Below are 20,931 nucleotides of genomic sequence, written 5' to 3'. Positions count from 1 at the left end.
CTGAAGGGAGACGATGGGCTTTCCAGATCCGGGAGTTCAGAGTAGGGACCCCAACAGCTGGTCCTTGGGCCTCTGGAGGAGGGGCTCAGCCCCGGGTGCAGACGACGTGGCCCTGGGGGTGAGGTCCACTGCAGGGTTAGCGCTGGGTTAGCTGAGAGCACCGCCAGGCTGGTGCTGGGGCTTCGTCTCTCCCCACGGTCGTCCGGGTTTCGTTCCAGCTGGGTCGCGTTTCTCATTTTCCACACCAGGGTAAGCCCTGGGCGGACTTCTCCGCCCGGGACACGGGTGCACCCCTCTGCAGGTGCCACCACCTTCTCTGTGAGGCCTTCCCGGCCCCTCTGGGCTCCACGTGCGTGGCGCCCCCTGGCTGGCCCTCGGTGCGGGGGGGGGGGGTGTTTAGAGCCCCTTGGAAGGACCTTGGACCTGATTGCCTGCCCCCCTCCCCGCCCCCGCCCCGCTGACCTTGCCAGCCCGTAGTATATGGCTGCACACCCTGGGCTCGGGCAGCGCGGGGGCCGAACCCGTGGGTGGCTGAGGGCACGTGCGGGTGACATCCTTCCGGTTGAACAGAGGGACCGACCGCCAGAGAGGCCGGAGCCCTGCCCCATTAGCTTTGCTGTCGCATCGGACCCGCAGCCTCACCTTGGGCCACTTCCAGCCATGAAGCTCCTCTCGCTGACTCTGGCCGCCCTGCTGCTCCTGTCCCAGCTCACTCCAGGTAACCTGGGCCTCTTGGGGAGGGGCAGGGTGTGGAGACTGAGGCCGGCTCATGGCGTCCCCAGGCTCCTGGCCTCAAGACCTTCCCTTTTGGAACCACATGGAGGAGGCTCCCTGGCCGGCAGCAGGTGCCAGATCTTAGGTACCAACCAGACATCCAGAGTTTCTTGCTCAGCCACCCTATCCATCCCTGCTCTCTCTCCCCAGGAGCAGGTGCAGGTGGCCTGGCATGTGAGAAAGAATGGAAGGGGGGGGGGCAAGAATACAGAGAAAGACAGATACCATATGGTTTCACTCTTATGTGGATCCTGAGAAAGTTAACCGAAACCCATGGGGGAGGGGAAGGGAAAAAAAAAAGAGGTTAGAGTGGAAGAGAGCCAAAGCATAAGAGACTCTTGAAAACTGAGAACAAACTGAGGGTTGATGGGGGGTGGGAGGGAGGGGAGGGTGGGTGATGGGTATTGAGGAGGGCACCTTTTGGGATGAGCACTGGGTGTTGTATGGAAACCAATTTGACAATAAATTTCATATATAGGGGGAAAAAAAAAGGAAAGGGTGGGCAAGAGAAGGAGGAGAAGGCAACGTTTTACAAAACAGTCCCCAGGGGAGACAAGAGACAAGAGAATTGACAACCCGAAGTGACATGAGACAGAGGGGCTCTAAGGGTCTGAGGTGCACATGGGGGGGCCAGCCCAGTCTGAGGGCCAGGAGAGTCCTCCTGAAGGGGTACCCTGTGTCCCGAAACGTATGCGGAGATTAGAAGGGAAAGGCGAGGAGAAGGATGCAGAAAGGGCATCTCAGGCAGAAATCAGCTTATGCGGAAGGTCCAGCCGTGGGAGAGAGCGTGGCGCCTTCAGGCAACTGGCACACGGTTGAGTGGGTTAGGGGCCCGGCCGGGGGGAAAGCGGAGGAAGCATTCAAGGTCCAGGTCCGGCCTTGACTGCCAGGTGAGGGAGCCATGGGGAGGCTAACGGGAGGGGGGCCATGGTCAGATGTGCCCATTCGACCACCCCCAGCCTGGCTATGGGGCCCCTCCCGCCCAGCCCGCCCAGCCCGCGGAAGCTTCTACCCACACCCAGGCTTTCTCCTAACCTTTCTGCAGGGCCAGAATATGTGAATTTCCTCAGCCAAGCTGACCTCAGTCCTTGTATCTGCCGGTGGCAAATGTCTGTCACACCACGCGGCACAGGGCAAAGAGGAAAGCCTCAGAACCGGGGTTGGGGGGGAGAATGCCCTTGGGGGGGGGGGGAGAATGCCCTTGGGGGGGGAATGCCCCGGGGGAGGGTAAGGGGGGAAAATGCCCCGGGGGGGGGGGAGAATGCCCACCGCTTTCTAACCCCCTGACCTCCGGCAAGCGGATGGGTTGCTCGGCATTTCAACCTCCTCCTCTCTCAAACTGCTACAACAATGGCACGCATGGAACACGCCGAAACGTCGGCGTGCGACACAGTGCAGCTTCTTTATTTTCCACAACCCATCTGAGTTTTCCCGGGAACCCCCATCCCGCCGGCAAAACAGTCACGAAGAGCAGGACCCATCATCAGGGGCTGCGCCGAACGTCAGCACTTACAACTCGTTCTCGTCTTTTCAGGGTGAAATCGGCTTTCCAAGTCAGTGCAGTCTCTTTGGAGCAGCTACTCGGTCTGCCAGCATTTCTTCCTTCTTCTCTCCCGCCCTCCCCCCTCCCCTTCCTCGGACAGCATCTGGGTTTAGGAGAAGGTGGTGCGATAGGTCATGAAGGAATTAATCGGTTTATTCAGTAAACATGGTTGAATGGATTTCATGTCCTGGGCACGGTGATAGGTTGGGGGAGGGGGACGGGGGGCGGGGAGCAGTGAGCAAATCAGAACAAAACAAGGTGAGCAAAATTTCTGGTCCTCTTGAGCTTACATTCCATTGAGGGAGGCAGAAAAGGTTTAAAGACATAAGCGAAATAGACGTAAGGGCAGCTGCTAAGTATATGAGCAGCATGGGCTGGGAGGGGATAGTGAGTACCAGGGGGAGGGAGGTTTGCCATCTCAAAGGGGTGCCCACGAAATGCCTCACTGCGATCTGAGGGAGGACAAGGTGTGAGCTATGTGGATTTGTGGGGGACAACATTCAAGCTGAAGGGAATATCAAGTGCAAAGGCCCTGGGGCAGGAGCATGAAGAACCAAGGCAACCCTGTGCTAGGACTTCATTGACTTCGGTGACAAGGTCCCTCATTGAGTGGCCAGGGAATGTTCTGGCACTTGCAGTGTACTGGATCCCATGGCTGACGGAAGCTCTCGGTCCTGTGGGGAGCCCCACCGACTGAGCCCTTCACCTCAGCTGTCTTCGATCTGGTCCCCAGGTTTAGACTGTTCGCCCCTCGCACACACCACCTTCTGCATCAGGGGCTACTCTTGGCAGGTCCCTCAGGCTCTCAGCCTCGTTTTCTCATCTCCACCAGACAGACACAAGGAAACTTGGGGGTCTTCTGGATCTATTTTATGCCACAACAGAGCAAAGGGAGACACACGACGTCGATTTAAGCACCCAGTTTCCCCTGGGGAGAGCACTTCCCTCTACTTCCCACTGGTAATAGAGACTGGGTAGAAGTTTCTTTAGCTGGACCCTCAGCCTTTACCTCTCATGGCTTACGGTCAGGTGGTTTTATCTGACTCCACCAGGTCACCTAATATCTAAAGGAGCTCTTTGAAATTGGAACCCCCTGACCCTTTCTGATACATTTGGGTTTTAGAGATCATTGTCTTGCCATGAACTAAAACAACTCATCTCATGTCAGCGAAACAAGGACTGTCATTCTATCTCTGTTGCATCCCGTTCCCCGAAAGCCCAGAAGCAGCCCGATTCTGCTTTTTGGCAACCAAGGTGGGGGGGGGGGTCTCATGATTAAAGGGGAATGAAATATATACCACTTTAATATGTTCAAAATAGTAAAGTTAGGCTCAGGACATATATATAAAGAAATTCAGGAGATTGGAAATTCAGTGGAAATTCAGGACATACCTATAAAGCCCAAGAACCCAGCAGAAATTAGGTTTGGGTGGGGGCGGGGGGGACATGTCGCCTACACTTCCTCTGTGATACCCACGTTATCTCTCCTCACGGCAGCCAGAGCACCTCCTTTATAACTGTCATTACAACCCTGGGCAATCAAACATCTGGTGGCTAAACCGGAAGTCCTCTGAGGGCAGGCACCTATCTCTCACTTGTTTAGAGTGGCATCTCGAGCGAATCGGCTTCTCAGTCTGTACCTGTGAGTATTTCCCTAGGACAGACATCTAGAAAGGAGATGGCTGGGTAAAAACTGTGCACAGTTTTAAGATGTTGTTGAGTTTTTTGCTAAGTAGCCTCCAGAGAGGCCAAAATAGAGTGTATGAGGCCGTCTTTCCCCTCACCCTTGCCAGGAGTTGTAACGACCAGAGGCACCTGGGTGACTCAGCCAGTGAAGCAACCGACTCTTGATTTCGACTCAGGTCATGACCTCAAGTTTGTGAGATCGAGCCCCGCGTCAGGCTCTGTGCTGACAGCACGGAACCTGCTTGGGATTCTCTCTCTCCTTCCCTCTCTCTCTACCTTATCCCCCCTCGCCGCCCCCGCACATGCACGCTGTCTCTCAAAAACACAGATAAATAAAAAATAGTTAAAACAATTCTTTGCCATTTCTGTATACTTCCCTTGCTAAGGATGCATCCCTAGAGACCCTATTTTTGACACGCCCACTTTGAAAATCCAATGTTTCTTGAGATCCCTTTCTTGTCTTTATAACTTATCTGTTGGGTCATTTGACCTACGGTTTCCCACGGCACAGATTTTGCTGATGGCATACTCAAGGTGAAGTTCAGTGTATTCCTATGACCTCTGTATTTCCTGAAAATTGGTACGTGGGTCCAGAGGTTTGACCAGGCTCAGGTTCTATCATTTTTGGCAAACTTTTGATGCTAATAAGGTTCTTTCATCAGGAGGCACATGATATCTTGGTTGTCTCTCTTTTAATGACATTTACGGTTAATGGGCAAACGGTAGCTGATGCTCGTAACTTTGAGTTGATGCTCAAAGCCCAGTTACGTTAATTTTTTGGGCATTGCAACATGGTGGCATTCTATTATGTGACTGTCACTAGTTAGCTGGAAATTTATTATGCTGAAATAATAAAGATACTCATCCTCTACTATTTGGTTACTCAGTGGTACAGCTTATATAAGAAAGAATAAATGCTTGGCGGTTTTTCTGGGTTTCTAAAGGTTTAGGGTTTCTAAAGATTAAGGAGAAAGACAGAGTTGAGGTAAAATGTCAATGAAGTTGTGTTTTTGTTTTGTTTCAAGTTTTTATTCAAACTCTCGTTGGTTAGCATACAGGGTAATGTTGGTTTCACGAGTAGAATTTAGTGATTCGTCACTTACGTATAACACCCAGTGCTCATCCCGACAAGTGCCCTCCTTAATGCCCATCACCCATTTAGCCCACCCCCCATCTCCCCTCAGTTTGTTCTCTATAGTTAAGAATCTCTTATGGTTTGCCTCCCTCTTTTTTTTTCCCCTTCCCTATATTCATCTATTTTGTTTCTTAAATTCCACATATGAGCGAAATCATATGGTATTTGTCTTTCTCTGTGAAGGAGTGTTTGATAGACTTCTTGTGCAAAGCAGTTTACATCAGGCCGAGGCTGAGAAATGGATTCAGGGTCCCATTTCCATGGGAAATACAAAATTAAGAGAGATGTGGAATTTCATATCCTGAAACCCTTTCTCTGACACTCTGCCCTTGGCTCTGAAATCAAGGCTACTTTTCTGTGTTGAAAGACTGGCTCCTCAGAAAAGTATGGAATGTTCCAGTCTTGCCGATATGATTTCAAATACAAAGTTTCAGACAGATGTGATTTGAGACTTTGTCCTTTTGTTAGGTGACAAAAAGCAGTTTCACTGGCTCATAACTGGTTATCTGGCGTGACAAGATATTCTAGGCTCATCTTGTACAACTCTTGCCCCAGATCTTGAATTCTCCATTTTTTTGAGAAGCTCGGACTTTTTTTTTTTTTTTTTTTAGTAGGAAAATGGTATTTCAGAACCATGATCTAGTTGCTAGAGGTATTCAATGCTATTAAATTGGTCCTTCATTTCACATCTTTTCAGTAGACAGAGCCAAGTGGGAAAATCAACACACTGAATACATATAAAATACCTCATGAGTTCATATTAATAGCGCCTATTCAAAGGGGTCTTGCTTAGACATGATAGGGCACACTTACTGAGTGGTGTTCCTATCAGGAGAAAACGCATCACTAACAGAAGAGTGCACCCAGGACCAGAGTCTTATTGGTAATACCCAGGAAAAGCCACCAGAAGCAAATTCATGGGTCCCAGAGGTCACACTATATTGTTCAGCTTTGGTTGGTTGCCTCCGTGGATGCATTTACACACACACACACACACACACACACACACACACACTATATTGTTCAGCTTTGGTCGGTTGCCTCCGTGGATGCATTTACACACACACACACACACACACACACACACACACATACACACACACGCACACACACACACACTAGAAACGTTTCTGGGAAATGTGCATGTGGCTTCCTCACATGGAAGGATGATGTCTAATGCCAGCTGATGGCGGACAACAGTTTTCTGGAATTCCTAGGATCATCAAGTGACTATGGAATTATTTTTAGTGACATTGTCAGCGGCTCAAGTGACTTCACGAATGAGCATGTGGAAGACTCAGGCACTCCACTGAACTTCTCCAGTAGACTGTTGCTCTAGAAATTGCCATAGCATGAAACCTACCCCCAGTGCCGGTGAGCCAAGTTAGCTTGGTTCCAAGTGGTCCAGCTCTCTCTTCATCACCACATGAGAAGGGATGTGTTACAGACAAGTGTACTCATCCCCAACCACTGAGGTCAAGAGCGAGAGTTTGACTCCTGATAAAAAGGCAATAAATCAGGGGCGCTTGGGTGGTTCAGTCGGTTAAGCGTCCGACTTCAGCTCAGGTCATGATCTCACGATTTATGGGTTCAAGCCCCACATCGGGCTCTGTGTTAACAGCTCGGAGCCTGGAGCCTGCTTCGGATTCTGTGTCTCCCTCTCTCTCTCTCTGCCCCTCCCCTGCTCATGCTCTGTCTCTCTGTCTCTCTCCCTCTCTCTCTTTCTCAAAAATAAATAAACATTTAAAAAGGCAATAAATTGTTCCAACTTAATCCAGCTGTGCAGCAAGGAAAGGGAAAAGAGCTGGGCAACACATTGTGGCCCTTTACAATTCTCTGGGGGAAGAAACAATAAACCTTAGACCCACGAACAAATTATGAGTCTCTTAGGCTCTTCAAGACCTTATGAAGTCTTCTGTCAGTTTAGCAGGTTTTCATTTTAATTTATGTTGAGTCCTTTCTATTTCTTATGAGGGTTGAGAAATGATAAGGGCAGCATGATTTTTGGCAAAATTACCATTCCTTAATTAAAGTCCCAGTAAAAAGAGCACTCTGGTCATTAGACAGGCAAATAGGGCTTCTCAAATAGGAAAAGACAAACTACAAGTGTTTTTAGTCACAGGAAATGCTGTTGCCTCCTGGCAAGAAAAAGCATCTAGTCCTTCACAGAAAAGGCGGAGAATAGTGAGTCCATATTCAAATCCTTGAGATCTAGGGGGCTGTATAAAGAGTCCCTGAGACAGTGGGTCCTTTTCATGACCCACTTTTCCTGTTTTTCCAGGGTTATGAAGCTGGCAGGTAGGACATACACTAAAGCTACCCTCATAATCAGTTAAAACTTCTCCACATGTTGTCTTAGAATAGTTTATAAGTTTTCTTTCCTGTGATGGGTCCCATTTTCCCCCAAGCTCCATTTCAGATAGTCTAGAAACACCAGTTACCCATCTTCGGGTCTCCATAACACGACAGATTTCTCTCAATAGACTTTTTCAGAACCCGGTTCTTGTGGTGGCGGTTTGTTCAAGGTTCAAAAGAAATTTTAAAAGATAATTAAAGGAGCACCTGGGTGGCTCACTGGGTTAAGCATCCGACTCTTGCTTTCTGCTCAGATCATGATCTCGTGAATTCGAGCCCTGCGTGGGGCTCTGTGCTGATGTGTGGAGCCTGCTTAGGATTCCCTGTCTCCCTTTCTCTCTGCCCCTCCCCTGCTTGCTCTCTCTCTCTCTCTCAAAATATATAAATAAAAACTTAAAAACAAAGAAACAAAAACTTGTGGTTGGAATAGCAAAGTTGTTCCAGATTTTTGTGCCTCTAAGTTGAGGCTGCTGGTGCCATCCTACCCCCCAAACTGTCAGAACACTTCGAGAGCTGTGTTCGTAAGCCTTGCAGTTTGTTGGTTGGTCAAGATTCTGGGCCAGGAAAGGCACCGAAAACAATATGGATGGGTTGCTGCCAGGGGCACCGGGGGAGGAGAGAATGGGAGTTACTGTTTAATGAGTGTAAGAGTTGCAGTCTCACAAGATGGAAAGTTACGGGGGTGGATGGTGGGGATGACTGCACACGGGGTGACTGTAACAGCTTGTACACTTAAAAATGGTTAAGAGGGTACATTTTATGTGATGTGTACTCGACTACATCAAAGAAAAAAACCTAAGTATAACTGCCTTCTTAATGATAGGACTTGGCAAAAACAAAACAAAATAAGAATGGAATTATGAAGAGAGGGATGGAATGTTAGCCAAAAATAAAAACAAAAACAAAAAAAACAGCCAATATGGATGAATCCTGAAAACATGATGCTGAGTGAAAGAAGCCAGACACAAAAGGCCACATTGTATATGATTCCATTGGCATAAAATATCCACCGTAGGCAAATCTATAGAGAGGAGGGCAAATTGTTGGTTGCCTGGGACTGAGGAGAGGGGTGCAGAGTTTCTCTTTGAGATGATTAGAAAGTTCTGGAACTAGATGGTGGTCATGTTTGCACGACATTGCGAATGTACTTAATGCCCCTGGAACTGTACACTTTAAAATGCTGGGGATGTGGGGAGGGTGCACCTGACTGGCTCAGTCAGAGGAGCCAGATCAAGGACTCTTGATCTCAAGGTCGTGGGTTCGAGCCCATGTTGGGTGTGGAGATTATGTAAAGAAATAAACAAACTTTAAAAAAATAAAAATAAAATGCTTAAACTGGCAAGTTTTATATGTTCTTTGTATTTTCGCACCATTTTTTTTAAATTTTTTTTTTTAACGTTTATTCATTTTTGAGACAGAGAGAGACAGAGCATGAACAGGGGAGGAGCAGAGAGAGAGGGAGACACAGAATCTGAAACAGGCTCCAGGCTCTGAGCTGTCAGCACAGAGCCCGACGTGGGGCTCGAACTCACGGACCGGGAGATCATGACCTGAGCCGAAGTCGGACGCTTAACCGACCAAGCCACCCAGGCGCCCCCGCACCATTTTTAAAAAAGGAAAGAAAAAGAAAAAAGGAGGCCAAAGTCAAAGGCAAGGGAAACTGAGGACCTTCTATCACGTCTGCTTTAATAGCGCTTCTCAGGACTAACGCTGTCTCCCAATTCTTCTTTCTTTTTTGTGTCAGGCAGCACCCAAAAATGCTGGAATCTTCACGGCAGATGCCGCCAGAAATGCTCCAGGAAAGAAAGGATCTATGTTTACTGCACAAACAATAAACTGTGCTGTGTGAAGCCCAAGTACCAGCCAAGAGAAAAGCTGTGGTCAAGTTCTTCGAAGCCTGAAGCCATGAAAACGCAGATGAAGCTGCCCTCAGTCTGACCCCAGGAGATTCCTAAATTCTGTCAATAAATATGTGTGGCTGATCTCTGTGTCTGCCTGTTAGTTTGCAAGAGTCCCCTTACAGGTGGCCCAGGACGTCAAAATATTTTCATCATTGGGATGCCTGGGTGGCTCAGTCGGTTGAGCATCCGACTTCGGCTCAGGTCACGATCTTGCAGTCCGTGGGTTCAAACCCCGCGTCGGGCTCTGTGCTGACAGCTCAGAGCCTGGAGCCTGCTTCGGATTCTGTGTCTCCCTCTCTCTCTGCCCCTCCCCCACCCACACTGTGTGTCTCAAAAATAAACACTAAATGTTTAAAAACGCAATTAAAAGACATTCACAGAAGAAGGAAACTAGGACCCATCATCAAGAATAAAAATAGTTGGGGCACCTGGCTGGCTCAGTCGGTAGGGCATGTGACTCTTGATCTCAGGGTTGCAAGTTCAGCCCCAAGTTGGGCGTAGAGATTATTTAAAAATAAAACGTTTAGGGGTGCCTGGGTGGCTCAGTCAGTTAAGCATCCAACTTGATTTTTGTTCAGGTCGTGATCTCACAGTTCATAAGATCTACCCCCATGCCAGGCTCTGTGCTGACAGAGTGCAGAGCCTGCTGGGGATTCTCTCTCTCTGCCTCTCACCAGCTCGCTTTCTCTCTCTCTCTCAAAATAAACATTAAAAAAAATTTTTTTTAATTTTAGAGCACGAGCGGAGAATGGGGCAGAGGGAGAGAGAGAATCCCAAGCAGCCTCCACGATCAGTGCAGAGCCTAACGAGAGGCTCAATCCCACCACCCTGGGATCACGACCCAAGCCAAAATCAAAAGTCAGTCACTCAACCAACTGAGCCACCCAGATGTCCTGTCTGATAAAAATTTTAACAAAACGTTTTCTAGAACTTGATTAAAATTGTGCACATATTAGCAAATGTTTTGCTAGGGGCATAGACACTGATAGTAAAACAATCAATAAAGCACAAATTGAGGATAATGGTTAACCCTAAGAATACCAGAATTGGAAGGGGTAATACTAATAGTCTACTATTTTATCTGGATGGTAGGTATAGAGATGTTTGTTGTCTTATTATTTTTATAATATCTTTATATATTTTTTAATATTCTTTTGATTTCTGAGTCTCAAATAAGAATCAAGTTTTTAAAAAAGGAAATAAAATCTGTGAACATTAAGTACCTTAAAATTTTTAAGACCAGAGGGGCACCTGGGTGGCTCAGTCAGTTAAGTGTCCGACCTTGGCTCAGGTCAGGATCTCACGGTTTGTGGGTTCAAGCCCCGCATTGGGCTCTGTGCTGACAGCTCAAAGGCTGGAGCCCGCTTAGGATTCTGTGTCTCCCTCTTTCTCTGCCCCTCCCCCACTCCCATTCTGTCTCTCCCTCTCAAAAGTAAATACATAAACATTAAAAAAAATTTTTTTTAATTTTTTAAGACCAGAAAAAAAAGGAAAAGAGAAATCAGTCATGAAGACCTAGAGAAGAAAATATGTGAAAATTATATCATGGGAATGTAAAATAGTGCAACCACTTTGAAAACACTGGACCGTTTCTCAAAAAGGTTAATGTACCATATGATCCAACCATTCAACACCTAGGTATTTACCCAGGAGAAAAGAAAGCATATGTCCACACAAAGACTTGTATGCCATTGTTCACAGCAGCTTTATTTGTAATAGTCCCAAACCGGAAACACTCTAAATGTCCAGCAACAGGTGAATGGATCAACAAGTTGTGGTATATCCATACAATGGAATACTACTCAGCAATAAAAAGCAACGAACTATTGATACATGCTACAACATGGATGTTCTCCAAATAATTATGCCGAATGAAAGAAACCAGACAAACCACAAGGTATTCTTGGATCGAAAAAGTCTACCATCTGACCTCCATACATCCTCCAATTTTGATGGATGGCATTTTGGGTCCCTAGTTATTAGGGTCAATTCAGAAACGGTACTGCCTTTCCCAGATACATAATCACTCTGGCCAATGGCCACAGGTGCCCTTGGCCTGAAGAAAGATTTTCAGTATGTGCTTGTGGCATTGTTACAGAGTCCTTCCTCAAAGGGACCCAGCCTCCATTTCGGTCAAGGGCCTTTGGGTCTATGAATGTAAATGAGAAGCCATGACTTTCCACTAAGGCATCTCAACAAAAGGGTTTTTCCCCAGGGCAGGAATTTATCTGTTTTGTCGGCTGCTGAATCCTCAATAGTTAGAATAATGCCTGGCACACAGTAGGTATGCAATAAATATTAGTTGAATTCATGGAAGCAGAGTGTTGATACCAGGGAAGTGAAGCGGGCACCTGAGCTGACGATAGTTGAGAAGGCAATGGAAATCATGAGGCACGCCAGATCAGTGAAGCCTGAGCCTCAACCACATGCTCACTGGACTGTGGGTTCAAATTAGGAAGAAACAGAGCAAAACTAATGAACATGCACGCGATGCTGGAAATGTACCATTGAAAATTGCATCTAAATTGTTGTGAAACTAAGGTTTTGGTGTGTTTTTTTTTGTTTACCATATGTTAGATCTACTGAACCATAATTCCCATAAAGCATATATTCACTTGTTCATTCAGTCATATAATAAATATTTGCTGGGGCGCCTGGGTGGCTCAGTCGGTTGAGCATCCGACTTCACTTCACGGTTCGTGAGTTCGAGCCCTGCGTCGGGCTCCAGGTTAGTCTAGTTACACGGTAGTAAATAAAACAAACGTGAACTTTGTTGTCGTGGAGTCTACAACCTGCAGAGGGAAAAGGCATGAAACAAGAAATAAATTCATAATTGCATGTGGTAGTAAGGGCTATGAAGAGGGCAGTGATTGAGAACAAGGGGTGGGGGGCTCACGAGGGAGGTGGACCTCCACGAGCTGTCGGAGTGACTCTCTCTGAGGAGGTGACATTTAACCTGGGATCTGCAGGATGACAAGCCATGCTTGCAAAGAGTGGGGAGCGGGTTTGCCTAAGAAGATTCCAGGTAGAACAGCATGCGCCTAGGCCTTTGTGCCAGCAGGTGGCTTGTTCCAGAGGCTGAAAGAATGACCATGTGGCTAAAGCCTGGTGTGCAAGGGAAGCGAGATACCAGAGGAGATTTGGGAGGCAATGTGATAGGCCACACAATATTTCGATGTTCGTGTTTAAAACACAAATTCGTGGGGCGCCTGGGTGGCTCAGACAGTTAAGCTTCCAACTCTTGATTTCGGCTCAGGTCATGATCTCAAGGTTCATGAGCTTGAGGCTTGCACTTTCAAGCAGGGACCATGCTTGGGATTCTCTCTCTCTCTCTCTCTCTCTCTCCCTCAAAATAAATAAACTTAAAACGCACAGTACACACAAGTTCAGGAACAATTTATGTGTTAAAGGAGAGGATTTGTCTGCCTTTCTTCCAATCGCTTTTATTTACTCTTAGCTTCTGCTTCCCCGGATTATGCCTAACCCACCCCCTTCCCACCACCCACTCCCTTTCAGCTTCCGCTCCAGTTATAAACTGCTTATTCTCTGTATTTCCCAATTCTGTTCCAAAATTCCTGGAACAGAATCTCACTGATGCAGTTAATCCCTTTGTACCAATCCACCCCGTAGGGTCACTGGCCAGCCTAGGGGATTAGGTTGGTTTGGGAAGGTGCCCACCTCTTGTCCAATCGGCTGTGTCCAGGGCATGGAGGAGAGGAGTCTCCCGGTTCTGCACAGGACTGTCACTTCATCCAGGCTGTGAGCAGGGTTACAAGAGTGTAAATGGATGGGTCATGCAGCGTTCCATGTATTCACATTTCCATGTATTCTTGCTAGAAACTTCTATAGGGAGGAATAGTCTGCTTTTCCTTTGTGAAGCACAGCCAGCCCCTAGCCTTAGGGGGAAATAGACACCAATGAAATGCGTGTCTTCCTGGAGGAATTCTTGAAGAAGGGTAGGGCCGGGGCCCCCTCCCTCTATCCCCTCATGAGGTCGCACTAACCTATTGGTGAGGGCTCACCGTTCACCGCGTCCTCCTAGACCCAATGCTTCTTTTTATAATAAATATTTTGTAGTGCCCCCTAAAAAAATACTGAAATATTGTAACCTATCTGCTCACATAATTTCAAGAAAAAAATCAAATGAAGCCCTGTAACTATAATATAAAGGGGAAAAGAGACTATTTTATAGTAATATGTATTTTGATGTATAAATACCCTTGAAGACATAATGAAATATGTCAGATCTTGTACCTATACACAGCCTGAGTGCAAAAGCTACAAATGCAGCCTCCATATGCACAATTCAGATACTACCCCAAGTGTTTGCTATCTGTATCCTGACTTTCCAAAAACGGTAAACAACTTGGATAAAGTTCTAACCAGAGCAAAGTATAGTCATTCCTTGATTTACACAGTAGTTTCATTCCAGGAAAATTCAATGTGCAGAAAACACTTGTGAAACAGCCTTAGAGTCTGGGCTCGGAGAATTATAAATGGGTTTCTCACCTGCATAAATGTCTAGCGGAACATTTGAATTTTGTTTGGGAAATGGGTCAATACTTCGTTTTCCAAGACCTTCACACATATTGCATGCCCCCTTGCATCCCGGGTCTCCAAGATACTAAGGACTCCATTAATTTTTACAATCAAAAAACAAAAACAAAAACAAAAACAAAAACAAAAACAAAAACAAAAACAAAAAAACAGAAAATTCCAAAAATAACCCCTAGAGGGCAGTATCTTCCCATTGAGAATCATCGATCTGCCATTAACAGTTCTTTCTGGAGTGTGTTCTTTGTGAGACAGAGCTACATCATAAGCCCAGATCAATTACAGAAATTTAACTGAGTGTGCTCAGAATAAAAGAGAGGAAGAAGTACGTTGTTTCCGGGGTTTTTTTAATTTTTTTCTTACTTTTTTTTTTCTTACTTTCTAAATCAACCTAGTTTTGCCTTTCTGAACGTTGTATAAAGAGTCATTCAGTATGTACATCTTTGCATGTGGCTTCTTTTGCTTAACATAATGTTTTTGAGACTAATTCATGTTGTATCAGTATATTGTTATTATTTTTGTTTATTGTTAGTGTAGTACTGTATGACTGTAATTCAATTTATCCATCCACTTACTGGACATTTGGATTGTTTCCAGTTATGAGACATTATAAATAAAGCTGCTATAAACATTAATAGAGAAGTCTTTATAGATACATATTTCTATTTAATTTTATAAGTAACTCTGCAACTGTTTTTCCAAAGGGGTTGTCTGTGTTACATTCCCATCAGTAAGGTATTAGCATTCCGGTTACTCCATATCTTCACCAACACCCACTATAGTCCATTGTTTGGTTTTTTTAAATCATTCTGGTGAGCGTATAACGGCATCCCATTGTGATTTTAATTTGCATTTCCCTGATGCCCAATGATTTTGAGCATCTTTTCATGGGCTTATTGGCCATTTGTATACCTTCTTTTGGAAAATGCCCGTTTCAATATTTGCCCACTATATAATGAGATTGCCTTTTTCCTGCTGGTTGGTAGGAGCGCTTCATCTATTCTGGAAACGGGTCCTTTGTCAAATACATGTATTGCAAATATGAGCAATAGCAGCCCAAACAAACCGGAAGAATCCCTCCTTGAGCCAGTGGCTGTGTGAATGAGACATGGGAATTGTCTCAACTCCCATGCAGGAAAAGCATGTGGTAATGAAGGCATCGCGCTGTGTCGTGTGATTCCACTGTGAAGAGATACTTCTTTTCAACAGAAAGAAATGGCCCATTGATAACAGGTACTCTATAGGGTGTAGAGTACAATGGTATTGTAACAGCGCTGCATGGTGACAGATGGTAGTCGTGTGAGCACATCATAACGTATAGAGGTGTCCAATCACTATGCTGTATACCTGAAACTAATGTAACATTGTGTATCAACAGTACTTCAATTAAAACATAAATTATAAGCGGCACCTGTCTGTTCCAATGGGTAGAGCATGTGACTCTTGATCTCAGGGTTGTGGGTTTGAACCCCATGTTGGGGGTAGAGATTAATGTAAAAAAAAATTAAATCTTATAAAAATAGATAAATAAGGGCACCTGGGTAGCTCAGTCGGTTAAGCAACCGACTCTTGATTTGGGCTCAGGTCGTGATCCCAGGGTCGTGGGATAGAGCCCCTGCATCAGGCGCCACACTGAGGTTCTCTCTCTTTCTCTTTCTCTGCCCCTCTCCCCCACTCACGCTCTCTCTCTCTAAAAAAATTAAAGAAATCTAAATAAATACATAAATCCATAAATAAAACGAACATTTAAAAAAATAAAGTCTAATTTGGGGGGCACCTGGCTGGCTCAGTTGGTTGGGCATCTGACATCTGACTTTGGCTCAAGTCACGATCTCACCGTTCGTGAGTTCGTTCATGAGTTCAAGCTGCACATCACGCTCCATGCTGACAGCTCAGTCTGGAGCCCGCTTTGGATTCTATGTCTTCTTCTCTCTATCCCTCCACTCCCCTCTCTCTCTCAAAAATAAATAAACATTAAAAAAAATAAAGTCTATTTTTCTTTTTTTTTTTTTAAAGAAAATATCCCCCAAACATAACCAATAATTTCCTTTGGTGTATCACCAGAGAAACATGATGTGTTCCATTGATGGAAGAAAGTTCACAATGTATATCAGTCTTCAAAACAGTGCCCTCCTGAGCCATTGTCAAGGATAATTTGGGCCATATGTGATTGTTGCCTGGCTCTCCCACTTCGAGGTAGCCCTGGCACAATAAGCAGTTCCACTCGACATTGAAAATCCAGGTGGGGAAGGGAGTGGGGAGTCACCAAATCTTACCCTGAACCCCCTATAGTACCTATCATTGTAACTCTCTTATTTTTTCCTTTCTTGTAAGCCCAAAGGAATCCACCTGTCAGCGGAACAAGAGATTCTTCTAATCTCTAATAGAAGAATCTCCGTGAAAATGCATATATATATATATATATATGAATATATGTAAACATAATATATATATTATGTTATATTATATATATTATATATTATATTATATATATTACATACACATATAATATATACGCTAATGTTATATATTGTATATATATTATATATAACATAATATATATTATATATACGAATAGTATATACACTATATATGATATATGCACACACACACACACACACACACACAGGTTTGTAACTTTTAAAAAATATGGAGGTATCTCCATCCTGAGAATATATGTAGCAAAAGCTAACAGGGATTATGAGAGTGGTAAATATTTTGAAGCTCATCTATGTTTTATTTTCCCACAATGTGTTCTAACCATTCTACTCAAGTGGTAAAAGTTGGAAAATTTTTAAGATATTTTGGGAGGCATTTTAGTGCTAAAAATCTTGTTTTGCAAGACTAAGCACATATGGAAATGCTCATGATATATTGTGATAAATTCGGTAAGTAAAAAAAAAAAAAAGACACCAAAAAATATGTGCAGTTTGATTCCATTTTATTTGCAAGTCACATTTCACATGCTTTTTTTATTTGTGGGTAGTTGTGCCCAGTGAAAATACTGATGATTTTTACTGTCTTATTTGCACTTCTCTGTTCTCTAACTTTTCTCCAATGAACATATGTCACTCTTACAGTTAGAAAAAGTTATTGGGGCGCCTGGGTGGCTCAGTTGGTGAAGCATCTGACTCTTGATTTTGGCTCAGGTCATGATCTCGCGGCTCGCGGCATTGAGCCCCGGGTCGGGCTCTGCGCTAACAGCGCTGAGCCTGATCGGGATTCTCTCTCTCCCTCTCTCTGTTCTCCACACCCCCCACCATTCTCTCTCTCTCTCTCAAAATAAATAAACATTAAAAAAAAGAAAAAGAGGGGCGCCTGGGTGGCTCAGTCGGTTGAGCATCCGACTTTGGCTGAGGTCAAGATCTCGCGGTCCGTGAATTCGAGCCCCGTGTCGGGCTCTGTGCTGACAGCTCAGAGCCTGGAGCCTGTTTCAGATTCTGTGTCAACAACTCTTTGGGGAGTGCCCTGAAACAGTACTTCTGAAGGCCACTGCATCACAAAAATCCCTTCTCCAGCATCCTCCACTCACCTGGCTCACCTTACACCCCTCCAGGGCCAGGGAGCTCTCTTCCTTACAAAGCTTCTCCTTCACAATGGCCTATCCTACCGAAGTGCAGCGACTGTTCTGTCTCAGAGAGAGCCTTGACCTACAGTCCGAAGATTTAAGTCCAAGTCCTCTCTCTGCGCCTCAGGAGCTGTGTAGCTTCGGACAAGTCACTTTCCCTCTCTGAGCTTGGGAGCCTCATCCGTGAAGTATCTTGAGGAACCTTCCACCCTAGAATTGCCTTGTCTCCTTGGCCTGTTAGAGGCATCTATATGACTTTGGAGGTGGGATGTAGGCTTCGATGATGGTCTGTTAGGGTGCTGGGTGGGGATCAGCCATGTGCCTGTGAGGTGTGAGCTCCAGAAAACTAGTCTGTTTCGTCTTGCTTCAGCCCTCAGAAAGATGATGGCTGCCTCCGACACGACGCTCTGAGAGGGACACAGCATCCCTTCTGTAGTAGTCCTGGCAAGAATGCAGGAGCTGAGGGGCGCCTGGGTGGCTCAGTCGGTTAAGCGTCCGACTTCAGCTCAGGTCATGATCTCACGGTCTGTGGGTTCGAGCCCCGCGTCGGGCTCTGTGCTGATGGCTCGGAGCCTGGAGCCTGCTTCTGATTCTGTGTCTCCCTCTCTCTCTGCCCCTCCCCCGTTCATGCTCTGTCTCTCTCTGTCTCAAAAATAAATAAACATTAAAAAAAAAATTAAAACAGGGGCGCCTGGGTGGCTCAGTCGGTTAAGCATCCGACTTCAGCTCAGGTCACGATCTCGCGGTCCGTGGGTTCGAGCCCCGTGTCGGGCTCTGTGCTGATGGCTCGGAGCCTGGAGCCTGCTTCGGATTCGGTGTCTCCCTCTCTCTCTGCCCGTCCCCTGCTCACGCTCTGTCTCTCTCTCTCTCAAAAATAAATAAACATTCAAAAATGCAGAAGCTGAATCCAATCGTGAGCAAACATCGGACAAACTCCAATGGAGGGACATTCCCCAAAGTGACTGGCCTGGACTCCTCAAAAACGTCAATGTCATGAAAGACTGAAGCGCTGTTCCAGGTTAAAGGAGATCCAAGAAACCTGACAGCTGAATGTAATGTGTGATCCAGGGGTTCTGTGTTGCTCTAAAGGACTTTTTTGGAATAGCTGGTAAAAACTGAATAAGATCTGAAGATTAGACAGTAGAACTTTGTCGATGTTAACGTGCTGATTTTTAAAACTGTACTGCGGTCATATAAGAAAATGCCTTTGTTTTTAGGAAGAACCCTCTGAAGTATTTAGGCCTAAAGGGGATCATGTCTGATAAAATATATAATTTTATATATAAATTTATATTTATATATATAATTATATATAAATATAAATTTATATAAATATAAATATATAAATATAAAAATTTATATAAATATAAATGTATATATTTATATATATATTTAATAATATATATAAATATTACATATTTTTATATACACAGAGAGAGAGAGAGGAAATGATAAGATAAAATGTTAATATTTGGAAAGACCAGGTGAAGGATCTATGGGAATCCTTTGTGCTGTTCCTGCACATCTTCTGAAGTCTGAAATACCGTGGACAAGAAGGTCAGCGGCATGCCTCTGGCTCGGTAGATGTGATGGCAACGGCAGTATTTTATTTACTGAGCACTTACAAAGTACCGGATGATCTCACCTGAACCCCCCTACCAGCCGCCCCCTTAAGAGTGATTATGCCCATTTTGCAGAGAAGAATTCTGACATCAGACACAGGAAGTGACCTGCCCTGATCACACGGCCCCCGTGGCCTGTCCGTGACAGAGCTGGGGTATGAACTTGAATCTGTCTGACTCCTCACTCCCCCAAATCATCGCCGTCTACACTGCAACAAGGTCACAAATTCCCTCACACCGTGTCTGGGACTGTGAAAAAAAACAAACAAACAAACCAAAAAACAACCAACATAGCTTCTTTACTTTGTAGAACAACGGAGAGGGGAGGGGTCAGAGTGGGGAACTAAATTTAGCTCAACCCAGTTTAAAACTTGGTCTCATTCAACAAGTTAAATAGTCTCTTGAGGTTTCTTGAATTCGGAGAGACTCAGTCTCTCTGGTGTAATTGCTCAGGCTCTCAGATTCCTCCTTTCCTCCCCTGCTCCTCCCATATATGACGGTTGGGCTAAGGGTGAGGAGATTCAGTGGTCGGGGGCCGGCGGGCATCTGCTGGGATCTGGATGTCACTGAAAGCATCCACTGGCTTTCCAGCTACAGCTGGTTGCTGGTGAACTGGTCTGGCCTCCCGCTGACTCATCATACTGGCTAAGGTCGCCTCACAGTAGCTCTCTGTGGTTCTGTGGCCAGCTCTGGGGTTCTTGTTCTCTTTCTAGGCTGACACCAGGCCCACCTCGTCCCTACCACATTGGGTCCTAAAACAGGTCCCTGGCCATCGGTTCAATGTCTAGATCACCCAGAAACTAAGCGGCTACAGAGGTAAGACTGATACTCAGGTGGTAGGCTTTGCTATTAAAATAATTCAGTGCTTCCCTCCTGGTTGGTAAAGAGCTGTTGCCCAAGACCCTTCAGTATCCCCTCCTCTGCTCCAGCTGCCTCTGGCACATTCCCAGGTCCCTGTCATACCAAAAACTAAAGGGTTAACATGGCAGGTAGTCTCCAAGACTGCTCCAGCCCTGAGGCTCAGCATCCCTCCTGATGACATTAAGTATTCTGGATGTCACCAGTGTTCTTAGCCAGGGCAAGCAGGGTCCTTTCCTTACTCCAAGACTACCTGAACTTCTCTGGAAAGTCTCAAAGGACAGTGGATAAGAGCCCCCCTCCGTCACTGGCGTTCCCCTCAACTTATTGAACGTGCCTGCCCTTTCTGGGCTCTGCCCCAGGGGAAGGTGGGTCACCACTGGGGGTCATTCCCATCTTCCTTTCCCCACCCCCAGGACGTCTACTATAGAGGCTGAAGCACTCAAATCCCAGCCTCCCTTACACCAGGAGTAGCCATGTGACCCAGGTCTGGCTCATGAGAAGGAAGCAGAAGTCTGCTGGGGAGGGGGACCAGAGACAGTTTTTGCTCTCCTGGTAAAGAAGAGAAACTAGCCCAATCCAACCCTGCTTCCTGCTTTAAACAAGGATGTTGTGCCTCAAGTTTTGGTAGCCTTATGTGACCAGAGAGGATCCCAAGATGCTTGCCCTGATGTGGTTGCTGCCTAACGGCAGATAAGCCCATGCAAGTTGAGCTCTCTGTTTTTTCAGCCAGAGGCAATCCTGATGCAGGGCGAAGTCTGCTGGACCACCGCCCTGCCTCTGCTCCTGTTTTCTACCTGCCTTCCGTGCTCACCGGTCCCCGGGCCTGGCCGAGGTTGACTTCTCCTCGCTCAGCTTTCCCTGTGTATGCAAAAACTGCTTTCATAAAATCCGTGGTCTTTTTCACCTGGGCAGGCCCTTGAGGTGCTAAAATA

General features: G+C 45.9%; 1 protein-coding gene across 1 annotated transcript; it reads left to right on the top strand.

Moving 5' to 3' along the window:
* Nucleotides 1–189: 189 nt before the first annotated feature.
* Nucleotides 190–9,475, top strand: DEFB123 (defensin beta 123). Its single transcript, XM_007073535.2, has 3 exons — nucleotides 190–249; nucleotides 571–718; nucleotides 9,238–9,475. The coding sequence occupies exons 2-3, from the start codon at nucleotides 661–663 to the stop codon at nucleotides 9,429–9,431; spliced, it is 252 nt and encodes an 83-aa protein (XP_007073597.1). The 5' UTR covers nucleotides 190–249; nucleotides 571–660; the 3' UTR covers nucleotides 9,432–9,475.
* The last annotated feature ends 11,456 nt before the right edge of the window (nucleotides 9,476–20,931 follow it).

The sequence above is a fragment of the Panthera tigris genome, chromosome A3, assembly GCF_018350195.1.
Source record: "Panthera tigris isolate Pti1 chromosome A3, P.tigris_Pti1_mat1.1, whole genome shotgun sequence".
NCBI lineage: Eukaryota > Metazoa > Chordata > Mammalia > Carnivora > Felidae > Panthera > Panthera tigris.
The sequence above is the reverse complement of the archived record's forward strand: the minus strand, read 5'-3'. Positions and strand labels throughout refer to the sequence as shown.

What these genes read in the sequence shown, in the direction of transcription:
- DEFB123 (XM_007073535.2), top strand. Translation starts at nt 661, where the DNA reads ATGAAGCTCCTCTCGCTGACTCTGGCCGCCCTGCTGCTCCTGTCCCAG. An exon ending in CCTGTCCCAGCTCACTCCAG is followed by an intron (nt 719 to 9,237) that starts GTAACCTGGGCC and finishes TTTTTGTGTCAG; the next exon opens with GCAGCACCCAAAAATGCTGG.